The sequence below is a fragment of the Centropristis striata genome, chromosome 9, assembly GCF_030273125.1.
Source record: "Centropristis striata isolate RG_2023a ecotype Rhode Island chromosome 9, C.striata_1.0, whole genome shotgun sequence".
Classification (NCBI taxonomy): domain Eukaryota; kingdom Metazoa; phylum Chordata; class Actinopteri; order Perciformes; family Serranidae; genus Centropristis; species Centropristis striata.
The window spans coordinates 4,219,794-4,240,983 of record NC_081525.1 but is presented as its reverse complement, the minus strand read 5'-3'; the positions used below and the strand labels follow the sequence as shown (position 1 = coordinate 4,240,983).

Here is a 21,190-nt window from a genome sequence, read left to right as displayed (position 1 = left end):
AGTTTTTACTAAGAGCATGATGGGGGAAAACTGCTCAAAGAAGTTGTCTTGTAAATAGTTTCCCTGCAAGATAAACAGTCTGTCTTAAATCTCAGTGTGAGACTAAAAACTCTAAACACTTGTCTTTAGATGTGAGCTGATAGTTTTCCAGGAGTCTTTTCCAAATCTTCCAATGTATAGGGAGCATTAAACAGCAAAATCATCGATCATCATCAGAGATAATGTATCCATGTAGATGTGTGTAAACAGAAGCAAACAAAAGAAACCCACTGTACATGTGAAATAGTTTTGTTCTTAAAATAAACCGACAATGCAAAAGATTTATCGACCATCTTTATTTACCGACAGAGGTCTCTAATAGCAGGGCTAGAATTCACACATTTGTAGAGCACTTCAGTTGTTCCACACAATGAACGACTGTATTTCTTTCAGAGCAATTATGCAGTGCTGCCACTGTGGAAGCTACAGGGCAAGTAGCAACAGTGGAGGAAAAGATCAGCACAGAACAGACTGCAAAAACAAACTGAAGCTGGGCTGAGTTTACATCTGTAGAAGAACGCTCGAGTGGAGTGTGTAAACAGTCGGAGAAGGTCTGAAGACTCCCAGGATCACCACATCTCAACTGTGTCAAGACACTTCCTCTCCGTATCACTCTTAGAGTAAAAACAAAGGCATTAATTGACTTGCACGTGGCTGGTAATCAAAGATGAAATGGGTAGGAAGGAAGAAATATCTGATGGCTAATAGCACCGCAAATACATCAGAAATCAGAACACTTTGAATAACTTGCGGCTTTGAAATTAATCCACTTGACAAATACATATCGGGGGATTAATGCAAATTTAGGAAAAGTAATCACCCAATGTGTTCCTCCAAAAATGACCTAATGTTCCTCCTTTAGAACATTTCAGTACAAAGAACCATAATACAGATTTAGGCGCCATTTCATCAATGCATTCAAATGTAGGCAGCGGCGCTCGATAGAGATCGAGGCGCGTCCCGTTTGCACCATGTGAAATACAGTCTCTGAAAGAATTTATGAAAATAGTTAAGATTTACAGGCCGAAGATCATAGAAGAATAGACCTCCTGTATAAAATATAAAACAATACCCCAGTGCTAAAGAAAAAAATCCATAATTCTTAATGAGTGAAGCAGTAACTTCATCAGAATACCTGGTGTGGCAGAGCTTATGAGCTTGGGTTGGAGCTCCACAGTGCCTATTTAAAAAGCGAGCAAGCAATGGCTCACACCAAGCTAAAGACACCCTTCTTATGCTTACATTTCCAAATGCATATCTTCAAGCAGCAATTACAAAAATTTATCAATGGACAATGCATAACCTCTGAAAAAAATACTGTATGAAAACATCCCTGCTACTTTGTTTCCAAGTACAAAACCTCTACCAATAAGTTGCTCCAGAGTAGCAAGAAGTCCTTTTCTTTTTTTGTTTATTTTTTTTTTTTGGTAATTTCTGTTTTTTTTTTCCATCTTCGTTTTGTTTTTATTGGGTAAAACTCAGTCCTCACTTTGAGTGCCATAGTTAATGACAGTCTCTTCTCCATCATTTCACTTTGCTGAAGGATCCAGGAACATGCAAGCCTCGTAGTGGAGGTGCTCAGGAGGCTCCTGTAGGCCTGAGGGGCCGCAGCCGGGGCCCCTAGGCCAGGGCTGGGAAGGCCTCGGGGTCGTCCACGTTGGGCACAGACGCAGTTGACTGAGGAAAAACAAACATGAAGTCAGAGTTAGTTTCAAGTTTTATTTTATTTTGCACAATAATAAGACAAAAAGGATAAAGAAATAGAAAAAGAAAGGTGCAAGATAGCAACAAACCCAAAGGGGCTTCTACAGGACATCTACCCATGTTAAAATTCACAAGTTAAATTAAAAACAACTATGAAATAAGGAAAAAATTAGGGCTGTCCCGATCCGATCACGTTGTTTCAGACTCGATCGGAATCAGACATCATGTCCCGATCAGGGATCAGATTTATGTATATTCAGCATGACATCATTTTACTGCAGGCTGCATGTCAATAAGTGAAGCAGAACCTAGGTGGCGCTAATGCACCTTAAAGTTGGTGCTGCCGCCATTACAAGAAGAAGAAGAAGATGAAAGAACCAACACGGCAGCAGTTTAAACCGACGCACGAGTATTTCTGCAGTCTGGAAGTATTTTAAAGTGAAGGAAAATAACAATGCGATTGCAAACTGTCACGTATGTAAACTGGGAGTTTCAAGAGGGGGGCAAGGAAAAGGCTGCATTCAATTCATTTCATAATTCATTTTAATGTGTTATAGAAGTATCGGATCAGGACTCTATCGGCAGATACTCAAAATCAAATGACTCAGGGCAAAAAAACCTGATCGGGACATCCCTAGAAAAAACATTACACAAAACTGAAGCAAAACTATAATAATATTAAAAGTAAAATAAAACAAGTGTAGAAGTGCATGTGTGTGCGCATGCCTATGTATGATTTGGTGCGTTTACATGCAGTTTAATCGAGTTTTGCTTAAAGATCGATATTGGCGTCTAATAGGACTTCTGTCCTTGTCCCAGTTTACATCAATCAATCTTCATTTATATAGCGCTTTTCATAAATATAAATGCAACTCAAAGTGCTTTACAAAAGCCATCAGCCCGTCCAAACGTATAAAACATACAACACATGCAACTGAGAAAATCGAATAACTGACTAACACTAGATGGTGAAATGAGTCGTTTCAGCAGGTTAAGATTTAAAATTTCTGGTTGACTTCAGTTTGACACAGTTTGTGACGTCGCTACTGATCGACAACCGGCTAATGTGACTGGCTTCATGAATGTTTTTTTTCTGGGGGTCATTCCTAGAGCCACTAAACTGCTCTTGTATGTGTATTTTAAGGAGAACTGACCGAGGCTAGTACGATAGTGAGGAGGGTGAAATCTTGTTAATTGTCTAGTATTGTACTTATGTAATTGTGAGTTGACGGAAATATTCACTGAAAGCTTTAGGAATGGAATTTAGAATACACATATAAAGATAAAAATGCATATTTGGTATGTATGTACAACTACATGCGTTTGAGCATGAAATCTTAAAAGTGCAGTGTAAAAGTGCACAAAATTACTTCTTGCTATTAATGTTGGTCTGTTCTTATACTGAAAAAAGAAATCAGTTTTTTATTTGCTTCAAACCTTATGTATTCTTATTTATACTGTTATATTTGAGCATGAAATATGTTAAGTTACTGCACTGTAAACATATTTAAAATTGCAGTTTCATCATATCTGGTTAAGTGTCCTATATGTGGCCCTGTGGTAGTGTCCATGAAAAAACTGTGGCCCCCTGCAGTATTTAAGTTACCCGTCCCTGGATTAGAGGAATTCAGAGTAAAAAGGAGGCTTTTAACAAGCTTCCTGTGAGGTGATCTACCTTGTCAGTCCTTGGTCCACGAACCGGCCTAGTGGTTTCACCGGGGGCGGCGCTGGGTGGAGGACCGCCGCGTCCACGACCACCGCGGCCGCCACGTGGTCCGCCGCCGCGCCCGCGACCCGGACGGCCCAGGTCTCCGAAATTAATCTCCAGCTGAGACGTGATGTCATTGGCTGGCTTCCGGAAGTGGTGCTCATCCTCACCCTGAATTAAAAAGACGTGTAAATTTTAAAAAAGCCTTTTAGAATTTGTTTGTTTGTTTTTGTATGATTACAGTTTTGGTTCATTATGTTGACATGTTTGATTCATAAACAACAGAAGAGATTGTACCTTCGGCTCCTCAGCCTCGGGGTCGATCACTTCGTCTTTCTTATCCTGAAACACAAAACGATAAAAAGGTTAACAACACATACAAGAAGTATTTAGACCATGGGTCTCAAACTCGTGGTCCGAGGGCCAATTGAAGCCCTCGTGATGATATTTTGTGGCCCCCCACCTTGATATGAAAGTTTAATGTGAGTTTTATATGAATGGCACTTTACCGTGTCGTGTGTGGAAGGTCCCTTTAATTACTTTTTGGTAATTTTGTCTTTTTTTTAATAATTTTGTGTCTTTTTAGTAATTTTGTGTCTTTTAATAATTGGGTCTTTTTTAAATAATTTTGTGTCTTTTTTTAAAAAAGTAATTTTGTGTCTTTTAATAATTGAGTCTTTTTTAAATAATTTTGTGTCTTTTTTTAGTAATTGTGTGTCTTTGTTTGTTCATTTTGATACTGCCTAAAGACGTCAACAAAGGGTATTTTCACTATAATTTTAGTTAGTTTTAGTAAGTTTTGTAAACACAAAATACAGTTTCTCCGTTTCTTTTGGGGTTTTTTTAGAAACTCTTATCTTTATTTCAGTTAGCTAAACTGTTTTTTCAATTCTAGTTTGTTATTTCATTAGTTTTAGTTAACTATAATAACCTTGATCCTTATGACTCCACTACAAGTATTAGTCCTGCATTCAACACTCAAGTAAAAGTACAAAGTAGCAGCACTAAAATGTACTAAAGTATCAATTGTAAAAGTCCTCATTATGCAGAATGATCCCACTCAGATTGGTGTATATTATATTCTCAAATATATTATGATTATTGATGCATTTATGTTATTGTACCAAGTACAGAACATGAGTAGTGTACTTAGTGTGTTATATTAACCAGTGGTTCAATGTAACTGAGCAAAAAGTTTGTAAAGAGGAACAGAAACGTAATCAAATGTTCTATCAAGACCTTCACTTCCTGTCAGCTTTAATCTAGAACGCCATCATCTAAACACGCTGACGCAGTCTGGGTGGGTGTGGGCTTCGGTTAACACCTCTGAGCATTTCACAGCTTTAATCTTTACTCTACCAAATCTTGATTGAAAGAAAAAAGTTTCTCACATTATACTTAAAAGCAAAGCAAATTCATTTATATCATGGGTCTCAAACTTGGGGCCCGCGGGCCAGTTGTGGCCCTTGTGACGATATTTTGTGGCCCCCACCTTGATATGAAAGTTTAATGTGAGTTTTATATGAATGACACTTTACCGTGTTGTGTGTGGAAGGTCCTTTTATTGCTGGAGCTTTGTTTCACTTGTTTCTATGAGGACGTTAACAAAAAGAAAGGCAGCGGAGCGTTTATTATCTGCCGTGTTGTTGTTACCGCAAGAAGTGGAAATGTTATGTAATGTAATTTTGTGTCTTTTTTAAAGTAATTTAGAGTTTTTAAGTCATTTTGTGTCTTTTTTCAGTCATTTTGTGTCTTTTTCTGATAAATATCTGTCTTTTTAGTATTTTGTGCATTTTTTGGGTCCTTTTGTGTCTTTTTTAAGTAATTTAGTGTTTTTTCAGTCATTTTGTGTCTATTTTAAATAATTTTGTGTCTTTTTTTGGTCATTTTGATACTGCCTCCAGCGGCCCCCAGGTAATTTGAGTTTGAGACCCCTGGTATAGATGGATATAGTCAGATTGCAAGAGAAATACAGTAAGAAGTTCAAGCATTTACAAGCCCTTTATCCAAAATCCAAGCACTTTTTAAACCTTGAAAATACAACATTTAAATTCAAGCATTTTCAAGGATTTCCAGCACCTGTACGAACCCTGATTACAGTCCACCAAAAGAAAGTTGTGTTTTTTACTCACTTCTGCCTTGGACTTGTGCAGCACGAATCCTTTGTTCCATTCATCGCCATCGTTGGGCTTGCGGATGTTGAACTCCACCTTGGCCCGCTCCTTGTCCTGCATGGCCTTCCATTCGTCCAGAGTCATCTCCTTGGGGCCTTCTTCCTTCACTTCCTCAACCTCATTCTCCCTTCAACACAAACAGAAACACAGCATCACAGCGTTAATGTTCAATATTAATCCGGTTTGGTGGCCGGTTGCTTCTACGTCAGTTTAGCAAAACAAAAATGGATTTAATGCATCCTTTTTTTAATAATAATAGTAATTGACGTATTATTGGTTCTGATCGTCACACTGTTAAAATAAATCGACCAAGTCATTTTTTGTCAAAATTGTTTTATTTTTGCCTAAATCATCTCCTCATAGCCACCTATGGTAAAATCACCTACATCCTCAGTTGATCAGATCATGTGATTTTACCCCTTTAAGATAATGGCCTATGTCAAGTGTGTGACTTAAGCGGATTTATTATGCCTAAGTCACAATAAAATGTGACTTAGGCAATTTTGGACCTTCCCTTTGTGACTTAAGCAAGATATGGTAACACTTTATTTTGAAGGTTTCTACATAAGAATGACATGAGCGTGTCATAAACATGACATGGGATGTGTCATGAACATTAATGACACTCTGCTCATGACACTTGTCATGTCATGTTTCTGACAGGCTTGTGTCACTCTTATGTAGACACCTTCAAAATAAAGTGTTACCATATCTTGCTTAAGTCACAAAGGCATGTTCAAAAAAATTGCCTAAGTCATTTCTTTCTCTTATGTTACATAATTTACACACAGTTTTATTACTATACCAATAGCCATCCTTTGTTACATCCTTTTTGAGTGAAATGATCAATAAATGTCATATGTTACACTTTTGGTGAAGTTTTTTGTGTTTCCTGCAAAACTTGAAAAATGACTTAGGCGATTATTTTAACAGGGTGACGATAAATAAGAAAGAAAAGAACTTACTTGTTCTCAGAGTCAGCAGGTGGATGCTCCTCTCCTTCGGGGTTCTCTTCAGTGACGTTTGATTGGTCAAGCTCACTGTGAAGACAAAATTATCTCATTAGGCTTCGTATTAGGGGTGTGCCATATATCGTTCAACATTATACCAGTATATATTTTTTATGGGTAAAAAAAAAAAAGCCTATCATGATATTGGCAACATTCTTACGGTCCAAACACACTGTTGCATTATGCTGTTCATTAGCCGCGAGCTAACATTAGCTAACAATTAAAGCTGTTTTAATCACAAAAAGCTACTACTTCCTGTTACTTCCTGTGGCTAAACACATGCAGTTTTCAAAATAAGAGCAGTGTGTTAACACCACAGAATTTACAAGAAGACTGTCAAAATAAGACGCCTTAAATTAAACATACAAGAACCCTTATTCTCCTTTACAATAATTAATTAAAATAGGTAATGATGAAGATCAGTGTATTTGATGGAATAGTGGCATTAGAATCTGTGAGAGGCACCAAATTTGGGCTTTTATGAAAAAAAGTGAGGTTTTTGCTCACATTTAGCTTTCAAAATGGATGAGATTGATCACATTTTACTATAAAATGTACACATTTTTCTCCCCCCAGACCTCATAGTTGTTGTTTTTTTTTTTTTAAATTGCTAATACTCACAAGTGAGGAGTAATTTTTTTGTATTTGGCAACTGTTGAGATTAGCAATTTACACTACATTTAGATTTATGATAGATTTTTATTTTGTTGTAACGTTTTTATTTATTTACACAGACTAAAAAAATCCTTTTCTATATATTTTTTCAGTATGTTTTAATATTGTTATCGGAAAAAATACCCTGAAATCTCGTGATAATCTTATAGGGCCACATCGCCCAGCCCTACTTGGTATGCAGAACTTGGGGAATTACTAAGAATTTTTTTTAAATACTGTGATTATCCATTGCAGAAGTTTGGACATTGTTGCTACTCTACATGCATACTAAGCCATATTATATAAAGTTTACTGTTTAACTGAAAAGGATGGGAATTACCCTTATTATTTAGATGCCAGCTTGAAAATAAGCTCAAACTAATGCAGCCTAATGCAATAAAGCCTACTTCCATGAAGGTTAGGAAAATATTTTAATTTTTATTGACTCAATTTAGTTTGATTTTAATGTGTTAAATTCATTCACACAGGGTTTAGTTTGTGTTTAATTGTATTACTAAGTGTTGTGTTAAGTCCACAGATATGAATACTGTCTGTGGTTCTGTGACTTTAACTCCCATCATGCAAAGTTTCTGTTCTGTTGCATGCAGAAGAACTTACTTTATATCATCCTTGACGGTGCCCCAGTTGTGAGATCCACTTCCACCTCGCTTCTCTTCACCTTTCAGACTACTGGAAGAACATTAGCTTTAGCTTAGGGTCATGACACAGGCACGGCATTAAAACCAGCGGTGGAACAAGTATTCACACCTCCTACTGCAGGAAAAATACTAACACCACACATAGTAGTCCTGCATTAGTCACGTAGAAGTATCTGCATCTAAATGTTTTTAAAGTATCAAAAGTTAAAGTACTTGTTATGCAGATTGCTATATATAGTCCAAATATATTGGATTATTATAGACAGTAATTAACAAAAAAAAAAAACATTTATATTAAAAAAATGTGTCTACTTTGATGGGATACATTTGTTTTTTTCTCTCCAAGAAATAAAAAAATGTTTTTTTACAGTCGTAATGAAGTCATTTTTAGGATAACTATATACTTTTTTTAAAATATAAAATGCTATTGATGTATTTATATAAGCAGCATTTTACTGTTGTCGAGGTAGGGCTGATTTTAACGACTGAATATACTGTAATGTGGTTTAATTTCTTTTTAAATGCATAATCACTTTAAATGTATCATGTTATTTATGTTTAATCTCAACCTGAAAAGTAACTAAAGCTGGCAGCTAAATGTAGCGGAATAGAAGTATAAAGCTACATAAATTTACAAGATTCCTGACATGCAGAGGTCAATTTATTATTAAATTTCGGGGGACTAAATCTCCATGTCTTTAAAATGTTTTAAAAAGATGTCTAAAAGCTCATTTAACTGCTGTTTGAAAATTCTAATTCACAAACAAATACACTTATGTCATGTTCATTTTTGTTTTTATATATAATTTTTGCTATTGCCATTATAACTGGTTGTTGATGTTATACATGTTTTTTCTATTATCAGTTCATTACTTTCTTGTAACTGATATTTTAGGTGGAGGCTTTTAACCCATTTAAGGCGGGAAAGCATTATCGCATTTCTACCATTAAAACTGGGAGCGCTCTTGTTATTCTACCATTAAAGAGGATACGTCGTTTTGTAGTATTTGTAGTTTTTTCCACCTATTTTTAGTCTCTTGGCCAATGAAATGCATCAGAACACATGTGGGAGTGTCGCAATGCAACATGTGACTTTTCCAGAACTGAAATCACCAAAAAAAAGACACAAAATGACCAAAAAAAGACAAAAAGACACAAAATGACTAAAAAAGACACAAAGACACCAAATGACTAAAAAAAAAAAAAAAAAAAAAAAAAAAGACACAAAATGACTTAAAACGCCCCAAAAAAAAGACACAAAATGAGAATACATGTGGGAGTGTCGCAATGCATCATGGGACTTTTCCAGAACTGAAATCATGGTGGAAGACGACTATAGCATATAAAATCTGTTATTTAGTAGGAAGAGTTGACACTTCTGTTGGATTTACAGAAAAACTTCAGGTTTTAGGAGGTTATTTTAAAATCTCCCAGAGGTTTTACAGCCATTTTTACAGCCGTTTTAGGCCTAAATGGGTTAATAAATAAGCCCATCTGGGTTTTCTGCCTCTAACTGCACTTTACACTATGTAATCTTTGTAATTTTATGTAATTCTAACTGTGCAAATAAACCTTAAATATCATAAAATTGTACTTTAGTAAATGCACTCGTTATGTTTTATTTATTGAAGGATTATGTGTAAGAGACGAAGTAGGACTTACGATCGGTCGCTGCCACTGTGTCTGTCAAATTCACGTTTTCCTCGGGAGTCGAAGCCGTCGCCGCGCCCCATGCCGCGGCCTCTGCCGCCGCCACGGGCGCCTCTGCCGCCGCCGCCACGCCCTCTCATCGGCCGGTCACCAATCGGTCTGAAGAGAACAACAACAACATGGTCAGACCCCCGTCAAAAACCTGCCCGTTTAGCAGAAGCTCACATCTAAAAAAATCAAGTAATCTACAGTTTTCTTTCTCCTTAAAGTGACAAAATGGGCAGAAAAATTACATTAAGTTTAACAGAAAGTTATCGCTTTTAACTTAACTGAAGCTGGTTGATCTTTCTTATTCTGTTGTATCAATTTCACAGAAGTAAACTGAAGACATTTGTCTATTCTGCCGTACAAAGTCTAACTGCAGTAACTACACAAACTGAGAAAAACTGCTTTAAAGTTCTTTAACATTTTTTTAACCGTCCAGCCAAATTAGTTATAGGTAGGTAAGTGATATGACACTTATTTCTACATGTCTTGATGTCATTTTTATGCTCAAAAATCATGATTTATTTAACCTTTGACCCTAAAATTGTAGTTACTGAACTCTGGTTTTGCTGTAAAAGGTTCTAATAGTAATGCAGAAACAGAGTGCAGTAACTATAATGTTGTTGTCTTCTTTCAGCTTTTACATTTAGTTTTCAGGGAATAAATATTTTCAAATAGATTTTTTTAAATAATGTATTTAAAAGTGTTTAACAACTCTATTCAAATAATATAATTAATTGTGTAATTTAGACTTAATATCATAAAGTAATGTTGTATTTTAGTCTTAGTATAATTTAACTCACTTTCTGACTTGATCACTATCTAGATAATAATATCCCTATTAAATAAACTTATTTATATTATTCTTGTCTTCACTATTCAACACAATGAATAAATACAAGGCCACACTGGATCACAGTCAAAGTGAACTTACTGTTTTGGTTTTGAGTTGGATTATGTAGTTACTGCAATTTTTATATTATTATTTCTCTGAATTAAACTGAAATCTAAAACTTTGTCACAAGATAAAACAGACATCAAGGACTTCATTTTTAGTTAGAACTCAATTTTTACCAAAAATGTAATTACTGCAGTTAGACTTTGTAGGGCAGTATAGTACATGCTACAAGTCAGGGTTCTCAAACTCGCGGCCCGCGGGCCAATTGTGGCCCTCGTGACGATATTTTGTGGCCCCCACCTTGATATGAAAGTTTAATGTGAGTTTTATATGAATGACACTTTACCGTGTTGTGTGTGGAAGGTCCCTTTAATTACTTTTTTAAATAATTTAGTGTCTTTTTTTTGTTCATTGTGTCTTTTTTAATTATTTTGTGTCTTTTTTAAAAAGTAATTGTGTCTTTTTTTAGTCATTTTGATACTGCCTCCAGCGGCCGTCAGGTAATTTGAGTTTGAGACCCGTGCCATAAAGGATTAAACATGTGAGCAATTATCATTGTTAGACTTGTAAGACCTGCCTAGTAACAGCAGTTCTTATCATTGTTAGCAACGCCTCAACAGTTGCTGACCCCACCTTCTTCTAAACGCTTCTGTCTCGTTTAGAGTCAGAAAAGAAAAAAGATACAGTAGTGGACTCACTCTCCACCTCGTCAATAACTGACTGTTTAATTGAAAAGTCGAACATGAACTCACTTCTCCACTGAGAATTCGCCTCCCTCGGGCTTCTCGCCAGCGTCGCCAGCAGCGGGCCTCTCAAAGCGGCGTGGGGGCCGCCTGTCCGCAGGCCGCCGGTCTGTTGGGGGGCGCCCCTCTCCCTGGCCGCCCTGGGGTCTGAAGCCTTCGCCGTCCGGCTTGCGGCCCATTCTCCTCATGCCGGCACCTAGAATTGAACCACAACAGGAGGATTAGAGCACCAATAGATAGATCAGGGCCCTGTGGAGCCCCCCGACCACAGAATGGAGAGGAGCCGATTGTTCTGTTTAAATGGAGCAAATGATTCAAATTAACAGCAGAATTAAAGAATGGAAGCAGCTAGTAGGATACAGTACATTTTACATTTTATTGTGTTTCTTTTTATCCTATTTTTGATTTATTTTATTGCATTTGACTGTTCCATTGTTTACTACATCTCTTTGTATTGTGTTATCTATTTATTGTTTGTGCAGCACTTTGGAAACCCTGTTTGCTTAAATTGTGCTCTATAAATAAAGTGGATTGGATACATTTAGTCAGTTTTAGCCGTCTACACTTAATTGAAAAAAATGCAATATACAAAACTCACATGGGAGTCGTCTAACATTATAAAAACGGATGTGAACCAAGGTTATAATAGTTTGGGATTTTTTTATTAGTGGTAGTTTTAATTTCGTTGTGAATTTTCAAATTCAGTTAGTTTTAGTTTTTAGAGTGAGTTTGCTGGTTTTATTTTTTATTTTTTTGAAAATGCTTTGTTTTAGTTGAGTTTGTATTAGTTTTAGTTTTTTGTAATGGGCCATGTGTTGGGTGGCAGATTCAAAGAGGTCATAATAAATTTTGCCTTACCTACCAACTGATCTTTTTAACTTCTTAAGTGTCCTTGTTCTATTCTGTGTCTTTTCTATTGTTTTTATTTATTCTACCTCAGTATTTTATTCTATTGTACTTTATTGTACTTAAATACCAGACTACTGTGACAACCGAATTTCCCTTCGGAGATGAATAAAGTAATCTATCTTTATTTCCTTTGGTTTATCATCTCAGCCCCAATGAGGTTATTAACTCTTACAGTTCGTGTTTTTGAATTCTAGACATCCCAGTCTCAGTAAACATATTTACCATGTGTTCCTGCATGTTCACTAACAGAATCCTCTTTCTAATAGAAACACTGGATTATGTATGAAAAGACATTTTCACTATAATTTTAGTTAATTTTAGTTCGTTTTTTTAACCACACAATACAGTTTCAATGAGTTGTTTTTATTTTCATTTCAGTTAACGAAAATGTTTTTTCAATTCTAGTTTTCGTTAACTATAATAACTTTGATGTGAAGTCGTATTTCCCAGTCTGAATGAGAAGTGTGCCCCCCCCCTTGAGTCACCTCATAGTATTTAACCCCCCACAGCACATGGCTGACTGCTGCTGGCACCGAGTGACACAACAAGTCCCACCCATTGCCCAACAGCTACCAAAATAGACGACGTCCACCACGCAGCAGCAGCAGCTGGGTGACCCACCTGTCTCATCTCCTCTCAGACTAATAGATGAGATGAGTCCACTTGGCAGATTTGCATCATGATATTAGCCAACTAGCTGCTATCTGTGTGTGTCCTGACTCTGAATAGTTTAAATCTGCATTAAATGAAGTTGCAATACATTTGAGCTACATTTTGGGTTACACAGTAACCAGTTTTTACTCACATTTAGCTCTCAAAATGGATCAGATTGATCACATTGTACTATTAAATGTACAAAAAAATTCTCCTCCCAGACCTTTTAGATGGTTATTTTTTAAAATTTGCTAATACTCAGGAGTATTTTTTTTGGATTTGGCAACTTTCAGATAGATTTTTTTGTTGTTGTATGATTTTTTTAGAGTAAAAAAAAGAATTATCTATCTTTTTTTCAGCATGTTTTAATATCGTCAAGAATATCCTTATCGCAAAAATACCCTGAAACCACCTGTCTAATCTCTCAGGCAAATAGATGATATGAGTCCACTTGGCAGACCTGCATGATGATATTAGCCAACTAGCTGCTATCTGTGTGTGTCCTGACTCTGAATGGTTTAATTCTGCATTAAATTAAGTTGCAATACGTTTGGGAATAAATTCTGGGTTGCACAGTAAATTCAATATGGAGGAACAGATAGATTAAATTATGTGGGGCAGGCTGATCACATGCACTGAGCATGCATTGTGCGCCAATGGGAAGTGGCAGTTTGGAGGCTTTAACACGCCCCACACTGCAACCACGAGGTTCATCACCATGAGAGCACTTTGACAAATCCACCTGCAAATCAACCGCGAAATAACTTTACTGTGTTTACTTCACCAAGTTAGACACAAGTTTTATTTCCATTTGGTGGTTATTACTTTACCACTTAAATTATATTTAAAACACCTTTTTTAAGGGCAAAAACTTCACACTTTCGCCCAGCTCGAGGCTAGATTAGCGATCAGATCGACTTAGTGGAAGACTTGTTGGAAACTATCAAACATTAAATCATTTTCAGAATTTTAACCCTTTATATGCCGGTCTATAAATTCAAAGTTTTCCATAATTCTTTCCACAAAAAATGATTTGTTTCCCATGTAATAAATAGCAGGGAGCTGGGTTTTGGTGGGGATTAGACTATTGGGTATGTCAAAGATTAGCCACAAAATTGATCTGATTGCATTAATATTTTTTATGTAGTGCCAGATACTCTCTGGTGACCCTCGTGGTCACGCACACTAAAAGTGCTATTAAATCACCATATATCAATATTTTTTTCTGATTTTTTTTTTACACAGATCTCTTAAGGCCACTTTCTCTGGTGAGCCAGGCTTTCGGGTTCAGCCTGTTCAACAAGGCCGATGGCGGTGAGGGGGACAAGCCAAAACAAGTTGGCCTGCAAACTGCAGCCCCACGCACCTCGAAGCTTCACTCACACTGTTGTATAAATGTCATTATCCACGCAGCTGACAGCCTCCAGCAGCACAAAGCAGCCATGTGGACCTCATGTCACGGGGGCTTAGGAACCTCTGCAAGCCACTTAGCCTGTTAGCCTAACGACTTTTAGCCAGAGAAAGAGCCAAAACTGATAAAATAGATCTTACCATCTTTCTTCAGTGGGACGGGTGCCTGGCTCTCCTCTTTCTTATCAGTCAGCGGGACCTTTCTGTCTTTCTGGGACTCCTTTTTGGGCTGCTTGGCCGCCTGGGCTGCAGTCTTGGCGGCACCAGGAGCAGGAGCCTCCTTCTTCTTCACTTCAGCTTGCTTCAGCAGCTCAAAGGGATCCGACTCATCGTCAAATAACTGGTCGAACCGATTGGTTATGGCACAGCCAAAACCTTCTTGCATTTGTCCGGGCATGATGGCGCCCCTTCAGCAGGATTTTCCTCCGATTCTACGAGGCTTGGTGCGAACACTTCGCTAGATGAAGCCACAAGATGGCTGGGAAAAGGACCTTCTTCTCTTCCGGCGCGGTAGACATCCGGGACCTCGGGGTTGGCGCGGGTGGGGCCTGTAGTTCTTTTGGAGATTCCATGCGGTTGACTTAGTCACGAAAAGACGGGGTGACGAACTACACTACCCATAATGCACCTATTTTCAGTGTTGCTAGCCTATGTTCAGACAAGCATGGGTGCTTTCTCACACGCTCTTGTTTTGATTCTTCGGGAAATAACTCCGGACGTTATAACTGTTCGCTTCGACAGTTTGTCAGTTATGAAGTAAAGATGGCCGAACTGCCACAAACTGACGCTTGTTTAAAACGCACATAATATATTTTACAAACAATTAAAGGAGACAGCAGGTGCATCTGTTTGTTGCTAACATGAAGCTAACAGAGGGATGAGCTGCGAGGAAAGGTCAACATTAAATTTAGTAACTTCTGGTAAACACTGCAACTGACAGTCCTTTCTATTTTGTACATATATTAATTTATTTATTATTTTACTATTACAATTTAATTTTAACAACAAAGTGCATTTACATTCTCAGCAGTAACAAAAAATAATATAAAAAATAAATAAATAAATAAAAAACACTATTTTTGTAGCAAAACCAAACACAAAAGAAATTAAAAGAAAGAAAATGCACATTTAAACCTTCTGGAGTCCATCTATTAATTGAAAATACACTGAGGATGTTTTATTTTAAATAAACATTAAATTTAGTAACTTCTGGTAAACACTGCGATGACAGACAGTCCTTTTTATTTTGTACTTATATTAATTTATTTATTATTTTACCATTACAATTTAATTTTAACAACAAAGTGCATTTACATTCTCAGCAGTAACAAAAAATAATATAATTAAATAAATAAATAAAATACACTATTTTTGTAGCAAAACCAAACACAAAAGAAATTAAAAGAAAGAAAATGCACATTTTAACCTTCTGGAGTCCATCTATTAATTGAAAATACACTGAGGATGTTTTATTTTAAATAAACATTAAATTTAGTAACTTCTGGTAAACACTGCACTGACAGACTGTCCTTTCTATTTTGTACATATATTAATTTATTTATTATTTTACCATTACAATTTAATTTTAACAACAAAGTGCATTTACATTCTCAGCAGTAACAAAAAATAATATAATAAAATAAATAAATAAAATACACTATTTTTGTAGCAAAACCAAACACAAAAGAAATTAAAAGAAAGAAAATGCACATTTTAACCTTCTGGAGTCCATCTATTAATTGAAAATACACTGAGCATGTTTTATTTTAAATAAACATTACATTTAGTAACTTCTAGTAAACACTGCACTGACAGACTGTCCTTTTTATTTTGTACATAGATTCATTAATTTATTATTTTACCATTACAATTAAATTTTAACAACAAAGTGCATTTACATTCTCAGCAGTAACAAAAAATAATATAATAAAATAAATAAATAAAATACACTATTTTTGTAACAAAACCAAACAAAAAAGGAATTAAAAGAAAGAAAATGCACATTTTAACCTTCTGGAGTCCATCTATTAATTAAAAAATACACTGAGCATGTTTTATTTTATTCATTAATTTTATTTATATAACAGACGAGCTGAGAAAGCCAGTTAAAGTGCCATTCATGTGTCTAGACCATTTTTAAAAAGTTAATTTTCTTTCTACAATGAAAACTATTACTATTTTCAATTTACATGCAAATAGACTGTTTTTTTAGTTTTATTCATCGGGGGGTTTTTTTGCTGTTTTTGTGTGTTTCTGCTGTTTTTGTGTGTATAAATAGTAAATAAATAAATAAAAAGGTACATTTCCATAGAAACCTGTGTCTTTTGTTTGTATTTTGGTTTCCTGGCAGCTTTATACTTTGTTAATTTGAAAAATGAAAAATCAGACTGATAGCCAAGTGTTTGTAGAGAAAAAATGAGCCATGCATGTGATGTAAGGACAGACTGAAAGATGCTGAACAGAGACAGAAATGAATGCATAGAAAGTTGACAAATTTGAACCAAAATCTCCTGGACTTCAGAGATTTAAACTGGCTGGGAACAATTATCCACACCACTCTGACCCTGATTTAAACCCGGCCTGTACTGCTATGGTGTAAACAATATTTCACACTTGTCTTTAGATATTTAGCGCCACTCCTCAGGGTAATAAAATCTGATCCATAGCAAATGTGATTCTGCAAACAGCAGTGGTGACTCTAAAATAGTAATAGTTTGGTTGGGAAACTGGGGAAAGGATGGTGGAAGAAAATGTAAATGTTATAAAAAATAAATATATATTTTCAGGATATTACGACATACAAATGTATCACACATTATGACAACAAACTTCAATTAAAACAATATACAATTTATCTTATTATCATGACAAACATTTTTATATTAGCACTTTGTATTTTGGGAGGTTTTACTTTTTGTTGTTGTTTTTTTCCGATTTAAACTGTACACCATTTTGACTGCATCTGTTTTTTTTGTGTTTGCTTGTTTTATTTGCCTCATGTCTTTGTATTTACTCTTGTTAAAAATGCCACAAAATTACAAAAAAAAGACACAAAATGACAGAAAAAAAACAAAATTACTTTAAAAAGACACAAAATTATCAAAAAAAGATACACAATTACAAAAAAGACACAAAATGACAGAAAAAAACTAAATTACTTTAAAATGACACAAAATGACCAAAAACTACACAAAATTACTAAAAAAAAAAAAAGGACACAAAATGACCAAAAAAGACATAAAATTACAAAAAAAAGACTCAAAATGACTGAAAAAAACACTAAATTACTTTTTAAAAAAGACACAAAATTACCAAAAAAATACACAAAATTACTAAAAAAGACACAAATTATTTTAAAAAAGACACAAAATTACCAAAAAAAAGAAAATGAAATGAATATTTCAACATTATCTTGCAGTCAGGTGCAATATTTGAGACTTTTTCAGTCAGCTGCTGGTCTGAAACACCATCTCATTTAGTTGGTTGGTGGTTTGTAGTTTCTTCCAGTAAGTTTGATGTATCATCAGCATTTTATCACAAACAGGAAATGCTACATAAAGCTTGTCATATAAACATCCTGTCAGCAGGTATGACCCATCATTTCATGACTTACAATCATTTTATGCAATAATTTGGTGTGCAATATTCTGTGCAACAATAATTCTTTAAGATTATTTTTTTTTATTATTATTTTCTGAGACACTGAGTTTTGTGTTTTCATGATCTCTAAGCCAGAATCATCAAATTTACAAGAAAAACAGGCTTGAAATATCTCACTCTATGTGTAATGAATCTATATAATGTTTGAGTTTCACTTTCTGAAATGATTGACAAAAAATATTGAACTTTTTCCATAATATTCTTTTGTTGTATCATTTTAGTGTTTCCGACTTGGTCAGTTCAAACAGGAAACCCAACAAAAGGCGTCCAACTCCAGCTCTCATTGATCATTGATGTTATTTTGGGACTTGTGGTTGCTGGAGTTTGACCTTATAAGGAAAGCCGACCCGGCCAGCTGGCAGGCCTGTTAGTGATGCACGGAGACAAATGGTCCTTTACAAAGACAGTTCCTTCAGTTTCTCCTGTTTGTTATTAGAGGTGACAAGAGGTCAATCAGGGGTCTCAAACTCAAATTACCTGGGGGCCGCTGGAGGCAGTATCAAAATGACCAAAAAAAGACACAAAATTAATAAAAAAAAATAAAAAATACACAAAATGACCAAAAAAGACACAAAATTACTAGAAAAAACACACAAAATTACCCAAAAAAGACACAAAATTACCAAATTTGTCTTATGCACTTTTTCATGCCTTATGCACTTTTTCAGGTCTTATGCACTTTTTCATGCCTTATGCACTTTTTCATGTCTTCTGCACTTTTTCAGGTCTTATGCACTTTTTAATGTCTTATGCACTTTTTCAGGTCTTATGCACTTTTTCATGCCTTATGCACTTTTTCATGTCTTCTGCACTTTTTCAGGTCTTATGCACTTTTTAATGTCTTATGCACTTTTTCAGGTCTTATGCACTTTTTCATGGCTTATGCACTTTCTCATGTCTTATGCACTTTTTCAGGTCTTATGCACTTTTTCAGGTCTTATGCACATTTTCAGGTCTTATGCACTTTTTCAGGTCTTATGCACTTTTTCATGTCTTATGCACTTTTTCAGGTCTTATGCACATTTTCAGGTCTTATGCACTTTTTCAGGTCTTATGCACTTTTTAATGTCTTATGTACTTTTCATGTCTTATGCACTTTTTGCAGGTCTTATGCACTTTTTCATGTCTTATGCACTTTTTCAGGTCTTATGCACTTTTTCAGGTCTTATGCACTTTTCAATGTCTTATGCACTTTTTCATGTCTTATGCACTTTTTCATGTCTTATGCACTTCGTACTGTATTATGCACTTTTTAATGTCTTATGCACTTTTTCATGTCTTATGCACTTCGTACTGTATTATGCACTTTTTAATGTCTTATGCACTTTTTCAGGTCGTATGCACTTTTTATTGTCTTATGCACTTTTTCAGGTCGTATGCACTTTCTCATGTCTTATGCACTTTTTCAGGTCGTATGCACTTTCTCATGTTTTATGCACTTTTTCAGGTCGTATGCACTTTTTCATGTCTTATGCACTTTTTCATGTATTATGCACTTTTTCATGTCTTATGCACTTTTTCATGTATTATGCACTTTTTCAGGTCTTATGCACTTTCTCATGTTTTATGCACTTTTTCAGGTCTTATGCACATTTTCAGGTCTTATGCACATTTTCAGGTCTTATGCACTTTTTCAGGTCTTATGCACTTGTTCATGGCTTATGCACTCTTTCATGTCTTGTGCACTTTATCATGGCTTATGCACTTTTTCCAGGTCTTATGCACTTTTTCATGTTTTATGCACTTTTTTATGTCTTATGCACTTTTTCATCTCTTATGCACTTTTTAATGTCTCACGCACTTTTTCAGGTCTTATGCACTTTTTCAGGTCTTATGCACTTTTTCATGGCTTATGTCCTTTTTCAAGCCTTAAGCACATTCTCATGTCTTATGCACTTTTTCAGGTCTTACGCACTTTTTAATGTCTTATGCACTTTTCATGTTTTATGCACTTTCTCATGTCTTATGCACTTTTTCATGTCTTGTGCACTTTATCATGGCTTATGCACTTTTTCATGTTTTATGCACTTTTTATGTCTTATGCACTTTTTCAGGTCTTATGCACTTGTTCATGGCTTATGCACTCTTTCATGTCTTGTGCACTTTATCATGGCTTATGCACTTTTTCCAGGTCTTATGCACTTTTTCATGTTTTATGCACTTTTTTATGTCTTATGCACTTTTTCATCTCTTATGCACTTTTTAATGTCTCACGCACTTTTTCAGGTCTTATGCACTTTTTCAGGTCTTATGCACTTTTTCATGGCTTATGTCCTTTTTCAAGCCTTAAGCACATTCTCATGTCTTATGCACTTTTTCAGGTCTTACGCACTTTTTAATGTCTTATGCACTTTTCATGTTTTATGCACTTTTTCAGGTCTTATGCACTTTTTCATGTCTTGTGCACTTTATCATGGCTTATGCACTTTTTCATGTTTTATGCACTTTTTATGTCTTATGCACTTTTTCATGTCTTATGCACTTTTTCATGTCTTATGCACTTTTTCAGGTCTTGGACAGAGCACCCATACTTTTGTTGTACACTGTGCAATAACAATAAAGACTATTCTATTCTATTCTATTCTATTCTATAATAAAATGAAAACACTCCATTAAAATGCAGCTCACAAACTAAGTACAGTATTGATTATACAGTTAGTTACATTCCACCACTGGCTTTTGTTCATTGTGTTCATTAAACAACATTACATGGGTTTATTCAACCTACAGTTTAGTTTACTCTACAAGTCTGACGCCATGATGATTTCTAATTCTGTAGCTTTATTTTTAATAAGGAGGCGGCGGAAACAAAAGCTTGTCTCCATCTCACGTTACTGAAGGTACCGAGGTGCTGAAGTGGTCCAAAGCCCCGGATGAGAGCAGTCGGACTGACGCTCCTTGCTGAGCACACTTTGACTAACTCAGCCGACCATCATCACCCAGAGATGACGTCTCCAGTCACCAAAGCCATGATCGAGTCCTACGCGCTCATGGTCATGGTCATGGGCACGTTTTTCGTCTATTTCTGCGGGATGGTGTGGGCTTTTTGCAACCCGAAACTGAGCGGAGCAGAGGAGGAGTACGAGGCGGGGAAACAAGCAGCGGAGCACGGGGAGGACTGCTGGGTGTGCGCCGCCAACCCTCCGGAGCGGGATTTCAGGTGCGCTTGTACGCAGCTGCATCTGCCGCCTGCGCCGCCGTACACCGCGGAGGGGCTCAGCCAGACCACTTATGTCAACTTCTGGGATGACACAGACAGTCTGCTGTCTGACT

The 21,190-nt window shown here is 36.0% G+C and overlaps 1 protein-coding gene across 6 annotated transcripts; it reads right to left on the bottom strand.

The window, feature by feature from the left end:
- Window positions 1–315: 315 nt before the first annotated feature.
- serbp1a (SERPINE1 mRNA binding protein 1a) lies at window positions 316–14,764 on the bottom strand. Of its 6 annotated transcripts, none has more exons than XM_059340900.1 (9): window positions 14,399–14,764; window positions 11,294–11,480; window positions 9,611–9,757; window positions 7,908–7,979; window positions 6,591–6,665; window positions 5,584–5,755; window positions 3,749–3,793; window positions 3,419–3,622; window positions 316–1,716 (listed from the first exon to the last, which is right to left on the bottom strand). In XM_059340900.1, exons 1-9 carry the CDS (start codon window positions 14,652–14,654, stop codon window positions 1,660–1,662), a joined length of 1,215 nt encoding a protein of 404 aa, XP_059196883.1. In that variant the 5' UTR covers window positions 14,655–14,764; the 3' UTR covers window positions 316–1,659. The 6 variants fall into 6 exon arrangements, with proteins under 6 accessions (XP_059196883.1, XP_059196885.1, XP_059196884.1 ...); XM_059340902.1 differs by having other exon boundaries at window positions 7,908–7,976; XM_059340901.1 differs by having other exon boundaries at window positions 5,584–5,752; window positions 14,399–14,763.
- Between the last annotated feature and the right edge of the window lie 6,426 nt (window positions 14,765–21,190).